General features: G+C 50.5%; 1 protein-coding gene across 1 annotated transcript in view; it reads right to left on the bottom strand.

The window, feature by feature from the left end:
* Positions 1-1,564: 1,564 nt before the first annotated feature.
* Napsa (napsin A aspartic peptidase) overlaps positions 1,565-9,031 on the bottom strand; it is a 14,967-nt gene continuing 7,500 nt past the window's right edge. Inside the window, exons 2-9 of the mRNA XM_026789146.1 lie at positions 5,890-6,025; positions 5,683-5,806; positions 5,452-5,570; positions 4,746-4,942; positions 3,276-3,398; positions 3,039-3,183; positions 2,563-2,661; positions 1,565-1,841 (exon numbers count right to left, since the gene is read on the bottom strand). Of these exons, the coding sequence (XP_026644947.1) occupies positions 1,602-1,841; positions 2,563-2,661; positions 3,039-3,183; positions 3,276-3,398; positions 4,746-4,942; positions 5,452-5,570; positions 5,683-5,806; positions 5,890-6,025 (1,183 nt within the window). The 3' untranslated portion in view covers positions 1,565-1,601. The remainder of the gene's footprint in view (positions 1,842-2,562; positions 2,662-3,038; positions 3,184-3,275; positions 3,399-4,745; positions 4,943-5,451; positions 5,571-5,682; positions 5,807-5,889; positions 6,026-9,031) is intronic.

Consider the following 9,031-nt stretch of genomic DNA (forward strand, 5'->3'; position numbering starts at 1 on the left):
TCCTGGGTCCAGCCAGTCAGCCACCAGACAGACAGACACGGATCCTGGGTCCAGCCAGTCAGCCACCAGACAGACAGACACGGAGGAACATACAGAATGAGGCAAAATGTGAATGACAAGAAACAGGTGAAGTTATAAGAGCTAGTGGGACAGGCCATGAGATAAAGTCAAACAGCATAACTAATATTAAATCTCCATGTCATGGTTTGGGAGAATCATGAAAAAGCCTGCTACATTCCCCAGGGCATGGGGAGAGGGGTTGGTCAGTAGAGAATCACCACCCTTTGACCATAGGCTGGATGGCGCTGTGTTACAGGACATCCACAGGGGAACAGAATCAAAACTGAGTTGAGGGGATCCAGGAAGGATGTCTGCCTACTTCTTGAGACTCTTCTCAGTCCTGGTCCACCTCACTCATCCTCATCCTTGCCCCCCACCTTGACACCCTCTGGCATCCTCTCCCGCTGTCCTCCCCCTGTTCCCAAGACCAAGACACTAGAGACCAATCTCCCCTTTCAGGACTTCTAAGATTACTTTTTGCTCCGTTCCCTACCTCCCAACCTATCCAGTGCAAAATCCAGGGAAGAGTCTCAGTGAAGCCAAGACTGTAAACACACTGCTAATGCCCTCCCCACCCCACGCCCCGCACAGCCGGGCACACGCCTTCAATCCCAGCACTAGGATTGCAGAGGCAGGTGTGTTTCTGTGAGTTTGAGGCCAGCCTGGTCTACAGAGCGAGTTCTAGGTCAGCCAGGGCATCACAGAATAGTCTGTCTCCAAAAACCAAAACTAAACAAACAAACAAAACACAAGTACCTTGCCACCTCCCCTAAGCTCAGAATCAAGGGGGTCCTTCCGCTGCAATCTCTGGTTCCCAGTCTCGTCTCCTGAGTCAAGCTGAGCTGTAGACTGTCTTCAACCCTCAGAACTTGAACTTCTGCCCCTCCCTCATACTCACCTCAAGTCTAGGATGAAGGGATGTTTGTCGTGGGGGAAGGGGTGAACGGGCTGAGCACTTCTAGGAGTGAGGGGCTGCAGATGGGAGCTGTCGCCAACGGAGCAGAGGCAGACCCCGCCCCCGACAAACAGGGGTCTTCAAGGGTCGCCTTCATGAAAGACCCAGGGGCCCTGGAATCCCCAGGGAGAGAATAGGACACACAAGGTCCGCAGAATGGTGACCTTTCTCCTTAGAAGGAATCCTTTGCCGATTTCACCCCCACTGCCACCTGTCACCGTCATAGCGACTTGTCGCCTCCCGCACTTGAGGTTGTGGCCGCCCTCGGCGGGAAGCCAACATAAAAAAGGACTACAAAGTCCATGATGCTCCGCGATGCATGGGCCTTTAACTACGGGCAGTGGGGAGCCAGAGGCTTCGTGGAGATTGTTGTTCCCGGACCTCTGGCTGGCGCGCAGACCGCAGAATAGAATGTTTCTCTTCCCTCCCATCTCTTCCTAAACTCTAGAGGTCAGACATTCATTTTCCCTTCCCGAAAGTGACCAAAATGAGTTCCTTCAATGGAAAGTGATTTTTTAAAAAAAAAAAAAAAACAAAAAACAACTGGAAAGAAGCATAGCCTTTGTAAGCCCTGTGTGCCTGTATCCTAAATGGGGCGTCCTCTGGGGAACTGCACCTGGGCAACCCTTCTTCCTGCCGGCCCCGTTGCACTAGACTGAGCACGTGCCAGACCCACGCGCGGGCCATTGGTTTTATCTCCTCGGTCGAAGACAGCCACATAGGGCCCCAAAAAGACGTCTCCGAGGATCCAGAGGGGTCCTGCAGGCTTCGGAACGTCCAAAGCTTGGAAGCCCAACAGGCAGAGGCCAACATCGCTCTTAAGAATCTGCAAGGTGGTAACACAGAGGGCATTGCGTGTCACTGGGATCCGGGTTTGATTGTCTCCTCTGCACCCAGAACAGAACAAGGAGTGTTTTTAGCTGGGTATGGTGCCACCTTCCAGTGATCCCATCGCTCGGGAGACTCAAGCAGGAGGATGGGGAGTTCAAGGCTGGCCTGGGCTAAACCCATTTAAAAAAAAAAAAAGAAGAAGAAGAAGAAGAAGAAGAAGAAGAAGAGAGAGAGAGAGAGAGAGAGAGAGAGAGAGAGAGAGAGAGAGAGAGAGAAAGGGGGCTATGAAATGGCTCAGCTGGTAAAGGTGCTTGCTGCTGAGTCTGTTGACATGAGTTCAATCCTCCAACCCCCTCAGAGTAAGAGAAAAATCGATTCCTTCACATTGACTTCTGACTTCTACACATATGCTGTAGTCGAGTGTGCACACACACAGAAAGTAAATAAAAATCTTTGAAATGGAGAAAAGAAAAAAAAGGCAAAATTCCGACTGAGTATGAAGGCACAGGCCTTTAATCCCAGCACTTGAGAAGGAGGCAGGAGAATCTCTGAGTTTGAGGTCAGTTCTGGGTCTGCCAAATCTACACAGTGAGACCCCCTCCCTCTCTAAAGGCGAAGTTCCTGTGTTAGAAGTGCAGCCCCGTGAAGCAGAGTCCCAGGTCTACCCTCTCACGCTCGCTTTGGTAACTCTGATGTCACTATGGTAGTTGTCTTACCTTAATAACATAGTCCTGGCCTGTGAGGTTAAACCAGACTCCACCAAGGTGGAAGGAGACGGGGGGAAGCTCTGGGATCTTGGAACACTGGATGAGGTACTGCAGAAGAAGAAGAACGGTGAAGGTGGGCAGGTGATTCCTGCTCTGCTCAAGTGTCTTGGGTGATCCCTAGTGCCCTAGAGTACAGCTTGCATTGGGTGGTCAGGTGTTTAGAACCTCCTGTAGAAAGGCCTTGTTAGGTAGGTTTCTCCCGTTAGGTCCAATTCTAGACTTTCTCTCCCACGCACCTGGAAAGCATGTTGGCTTCCTCCTACTTCCTCCCTCCCCATCTCTTGGACCTCTGGGTCTGCCTGCCTTCCTCGTTGACTTCCTTGTTACCTGTTTCCACCCTTTAGACAGCAGCTTCCCACCCAGAGTCTGCCATCAAACCCGAGACCCTCCACAGCACACCCACGGGAACCATGAGTGATCCTCACCTGCCCAGCCAGGAAGGGAAATCCCCCAATGGCCTTATTCAAGGCCCGGATCTCCTCTCTAGGTCCTGTGATTAGAGATGTGCCTGTGTCTAGGATGGCATCACAGCCCTGGGCACAGAGAGTCAGCCCTGTACCAACCTTCACACTGTGGAAAAGAATGGGGTAGGAGCTGTTGTCAGAGGCAGGGTCTGGCTGTTCAGACCCTCACCTCCAGTCCCACGAGGCCAGGCTCCTTACCTCTCCATGTGGACCTGCCAGTAGGCAGGGACGGTGACTGGTATGAAAGTGAGGGGGGGTATGTAGTGGGCTGGATCTGAGCCCCCCAGGACCAGCTCTCCTCCATCAGACCCCTCAGCATCTCTGCAGAGGCAAAGTGCAGAAGAGGCTGGGGTTTCGTTTGCTGGTCCCCGAGGTGGCCAGGAATAGGACGTTCTGTCATTTGGCTTCTAGGTAGGTATGGTAGCTAGTTTTATGACAACTTGACAGTAGCTAGAGTCACTGGAGAGGAGGAAACTTCAAGTGACAAAATACTTCAATAAGAGTTGGCTACATGCAGGCCTGGAAGGCATTTTCTTCATTAGTATTTCGTGTGGGAGGACACAGCCTATTGTGGGTGGTCTTGTGGTCCTGGTTCTGTAAGAAGGCAGGCTGAGCAAGCCATGCAGAGCATCCTGCCTCCGGGTCCTTTCTGTTTGAGTTCCTATCCTGAGTGTAGAAGTGTAAAACCCTTGCCTTGTAAAAGGCAAGTCAAACCCTTGCCTTGCAGTGAGGTTTTGGTCCTGGTGTTCCATCACCACAACAGTAACGTAACCAAGGCAATAGGCTGGAGGGTGTGGCAGGTCCTAAGGACGGGGACTGGGACCAGGCAAGAATGGCCCTGAACTCCTGGTCCTGCACCACCATGCCTGGTACTGAAAGCTGATGCGTAATGGGTGGTCCTGGCTCTCGGCAGGGCTCTCCAGTGGAGTGCTAGCTCTCTCTGGGGCGAAGTAAGGGTCCTTAAGTGGAGCACTTGTCAGATACACACGGAATTTCCTGTTTGACTTCAGAGTCTGGGACTTTGTGGACCCACAGTTGAGTGTCACTGGCATGTCCTGAGTTGCCACTTCGGTGGTGGGGTTTCTCCTCATGTTTCTGTATTGGGTAAGCACTTTCCTGAATACGGGACCACAGGACTTCCTGTGTTGATAGTGACACTTCCTGAAGGAGATTTTTGTGGGCTGGTGCTGTGAGTGCCCTTGTGCCAAGCCCAGCAACCACTATCTTGGGCACTATCAGGCTGTGCCTCTTGAAGGAGACCATCCCATCTGGGCTTGCTGTCTGTTTAATTCCCTCCTGGAAGGGTGAGGAGGGTTGTGAGACACCCCCCCCCACCTGAGTACCCAGCTGCCCCCTCCCATACCACTCTGCCTCTATAGTGGGCCTGGGAGAGGGTCTAGAGGATACAGTCTGGGGAAGACTAGAGGAGGCACCATTTGCGGAGCTACACGGAATTCACCATCCCCCCTGGGGAGAGATTTTAGGGGAGGAGCAGCCTCTCATCTGTGCTCTGTAAGGGAGCTGAGTAAACTCATTGGTTCCCGAGAACTGTGGAGGGAGAGGGCCTAGATATTGGGACCTTAGGAAGATGGAATCTACCTCCTCCCAAGGGAAAAGGTTTTAGCAAGAGCTGGACTCTGAGGTATGGAGACAATTCCCACCCAATACCTGTTGAGGTAAAAGGAGAAGATGGGCTTCTCCAGCAGCCCCTGTTCCACCATCGAGTCCAGCGGAGGCTGAACTCCTCCCACAGACAGAGTTGGGAAACCGAGGCCCAGGATCCCATCAAAGCGAGCAAAAGCAAACAGGCTGGACTCCCACAGAGCCTCTCCAAAAGTCACAGAGGTACCCTGGATTCCTCCGATCTAGGAGTAAATTGAGGTGGGGTCAGTTACTTCTAGAAAAACATTATCGGCCTATGTCTGAGGTCCTGCTTGGAGGCAATGGGAGCGTAATCTAGATGATCTGCATGAGAATCCGTGCCGCTTCCCAAGAAAACACACACGTCAGCCCCACCATTCCGGAGGGTCCACTTCCTCGGGGAGGCCATGCCTACTTGCAAAGAAAGCCTCTTGTCTTATTCAAAAGTCCCACCCCCTTTCTCGAGGCCCCGCCCATTCTCAAGAAGCCCCATCCTCTTGCTAAGGAGATCCCATCCTCTTCTCTAGAAACCCTACCTCCTTTCATAGGAGACCCCGCCTCTTTCTGAGAAGCTCCCACCCCTTGCCCAGGAGCCGTGCCCCTCATCCCTTCCATAGGAAACCCTACCTCCTCTCAAAAATCCCCTCCCCCTCTCCCATGAGGGCTTGCCTCTTCAAGCCCCTCCCTGAACCAGGTGGCGGTAGACCCTGGGTTCTGGGCTGAAGTCACCTACAGTCAGATTCTCCTGGCTCAGGATTCCGTTCAGCCGCCCAGTCCCGTACTGAATGGCAAACTTGGTTCCATTGGGCCGAAAGGAGCTGGAAGCCTTGGGGTTGAAACGATGGTGAAACCCTAATTCGGGAGAAAAGACAGGTGTCACTCAGGGGATGGGAGACTCAGCACCTGGGAGGGCAGCTAAGGAGATACCGAGGCTGAGCCCCTCTTCTTCCTCAGGGGAGCTTACAGCAGGGCAAACTGAAGAAATGACATCTCGAGGAGGGCACCCAGAGATTTGAAGAGCCCGTGTCAAAGACAACTGTGAAGTTCTGAGGAGGCGTCCCCAAACCAATGGCTCCAAAATACTGCGTCTGGTGGCACAAGAGGACACACGATAAAGGAAGAGCGCCGGGTACTCCACCACAAGGGCGGGAACACGGGAGCCGCGACTCACGTTCATGAACTTGGACAGAGGCACAAAGGTGGGCTCGTCACCAGAGGTGGCGGTCCTAGGAGGCTCTGCTGGCTGTCCCCATCCACTCAGTGGGCTTAAGATGCTGTGTGCAGGGTGGACTCGGCGAAGAGGGACTCTAGAGAGTGAGGGAATTTGGACACTGAAAAAGCCATGCATCTAGGAGACCTTCCTGGGGTAGATACCCGCCATAGCACCGGAAGGTAACTGTCCCCGGGTTCTGTAATATTGACCAAAGAGTGAGTATTACACAATGACCAAGGAGTGCTGCTGAGGGCAGCTTCATGGCGCAACAAGAGAAAGCCATTGCCAGGGTACACACTCAAAGGCCTACCACTATCCTGATTCTTTAAGCTGTTCTCCTGGGACCACCAATCCCAGAGAGTTTCAAAGATTGCCAAAAAAGAAAAAAAGAAAGAAAGAAGGGAGGGAGGGAGGGAGGGAAGGGCCGGTTGGAGGTGATGCACACCTGTAACCCTAGCACTTGGGAGACAGAGACAGGCGGATCTCTGTGAGTTCGAGGCCAACCTGGTCTACAAGAGTTAGTTCTAGGACAGGCTCCAAAGCCTGTCTCAAAAAAAGAAAAGAAAAGAAAAGAAAGAAAGAAAGAAAGAAAGAAAGAAAGAAAGAAAGAGGGGAAGGCAAAGCTGGAGAGATGGTTTTCAGTGATTAAGAAAAATTGGGAGCTAGCAGAGAACCTGAGATCAGTTCCCAATATCCATACTGGGAGGTTCTCAGTCACCTAGAACTCCAGTTTCAAGAGACCCAACGCCCACTTCTGGCCTCCACCAGCACTGAATTTACCTGCACACACACACACACACACACACACACACACTCCATAATTAAAAATAACGATTTTAGGTATATATAAAATATTGTAGGCCAGGCAGCAGTGGTGTATGCCTTTAATCCCAGTACTCAGGAGGGAGGCAATGGATCTCTCTTAGTTGAGGCCAATCTGATCTACAGAGCGAGTTCCAGAACCACCTAAACAGAGAATCCCTGTCTCCAAAAAACAAAAACCAAAAAAAGTATATATAAACTATCAAAAATAAATAGATAGGGGTTGGAGAGATGGCTCAGTGGTTAAGAGCACTGACTGCTCTTCCTCAGGTCGTGAGTTCAATTTCCAGCAACCACATGGTGGCTCACAACCATCTGTAATGAGATCTGGCGCCCTCTTCTGGTATGTCAGCATACATGGAGGCAGAATGTTGTATACATAATAAATAAATCTTTTAAAAAATAAAAATAAATATATAAAATATTTAAATTACACATAAACTTAGAAGGAAGTAAACTATAATTTGTTCTGACAGAAGAAACAAAAAAGGAAACCCTGATTTGACATTACATTTACAATTGTTTTTTGAGATTTAAAGAACTCTATTTTACGTGTATGGGTGTTTTGTGTGCACGTGTATCTGTGCACTCTGTGCATGTCTGGTGCCTGCAGAGGCCAGAAGATGCTATCAGATCCCTTCAAACTAAAGTTTCAGACAGTTGTTAGCTGCCATGGGTTGCTGGAATCAGATCTGGGTCCTTTGGAGAAGCAGTCAGTACATTTAACCACTGAGCCATCTCTCCAGACTTTCATTGACAATTCTTTATGTGGACATTGGCAGGGGATGGGGTAGGGAGCTAAAACCCTGTCATCATGCTGTGGATTCTCCGCCACTTCAGGCATGATGGTGGGACTCTGTTTCCCACACCTGGGGATGCAGGACATCAACGCCAGAGCCTAATTTCACCCTTCGTGGTAAAATAAACCACAAAAGTGGCAAAGACTTGATGTGAAAGTTCTAAGGAAATAAAAGTCAGTACGACCCAATTGAGAAGAGGGAGGCTTTCCAAAGCACGACAGCATGCAGCATACGGATGAGAGACTATAGATTACAGTTCCAGCTGCAAAGATGGCTCAGTGGGGAAAGGCGCTTGCTGCCAAGCCTGAGGACTTGGAGTATAATTCTCCAGACCTACATGGTAAAAGGAGAAAACTGATTTCTGCAAGCTGTCCTCAGACCTCCACATGAGAGACAGCACAAATGCACACGCATACACGGTGCACACATACACAGTGCATGCGCACACAGTGCACACACACAGTGCACACGCACACATAGTGCACACACACAGTGCACATGCACACAGTGCACATGCATGCACACAGTGCATACACATGGTGCACATGCACACAGTGCACACACGGTGCACACGTACACCATGTACACACACACAGTGCACATACACATGGTGCACACACACGCACGGTGCACTGCACACAGTGCACGCACATGGTGCACATGCACACAGCGCATACACACAGTGCACACACACAGTGTACATGCACACAGTATACACACATGGTGCACACACGGTACACACAGTGCACACACGGTGCACACGCACACATGGTGCACACAGTGCACAGGCACACAGTGCACCTGCACATAGTGCACACACACACGGTGCAATGCACACAGTGCACATGCATACACGGCGCACACACACGCACGGTGCACCTGCACACAGTGCACACACATGGTGCACATGCACACAGTGCATACACACTGTGCACACACACGGTGCACATGCACACACAATAAGTAAGTGTAAATGTATATGCACTGTAAATAAACGTCTCTACAACGTTTATTTACAAAAGAATATAAAAGAAGAAAATAAAATTGGTTTGTGGGTGGTCTTTTTATTTGTTTGTTTATTTTGAGATTTGGTCTCACTATGTAGCCCTGACTGTCCTGGAACTCACTATGCAGACCAAACTGAACTTGAACTCACAGAGATCCCCCTGCTTCTGCTTCCAGAGTGCTGGAATTAGAGGTGTGTGCCACCACTGCCTGGCCAAGATTTATTTATTTTTATGTGTATCAGATGTTTTGCCGGCATGTTTGTCTGTGTGAGTGTGCTAGATCCCCTGGAACTGGAGTTACAGACAGTTGTGAGCTGTCATGTGGGTGCTGGGAACTGAACTGGAGTCCTCTGGAAGAGCAGCTCTGAGCCATCTCTCCAGCCCAAAAATTTAGATTTTTTTTTTTTTGGTTTTTTCGAGACAGGGTTTCTCTGTGGCTTTGGAGCCTGTCCTGGAACTAGCTCTGTAGAC

The sequence above is a fragment of the Microtus ochrogaster genome, unplaced genomic scaffold (assembly GCF_000317375.1).
Source record: "Microtus ochrogaster isolate Prairie Vole_2 unplaced genomic scaffold, MicOch1.0 UNK14, whole genome shotgun sequence".
Taxonomy (NCBI): domain Eukaryota; kingdom Metazoa; phylum Chordata; class Mammalia; order Rodentia; family Cricetidae; genus Microtus; species Microtus ochrogaster.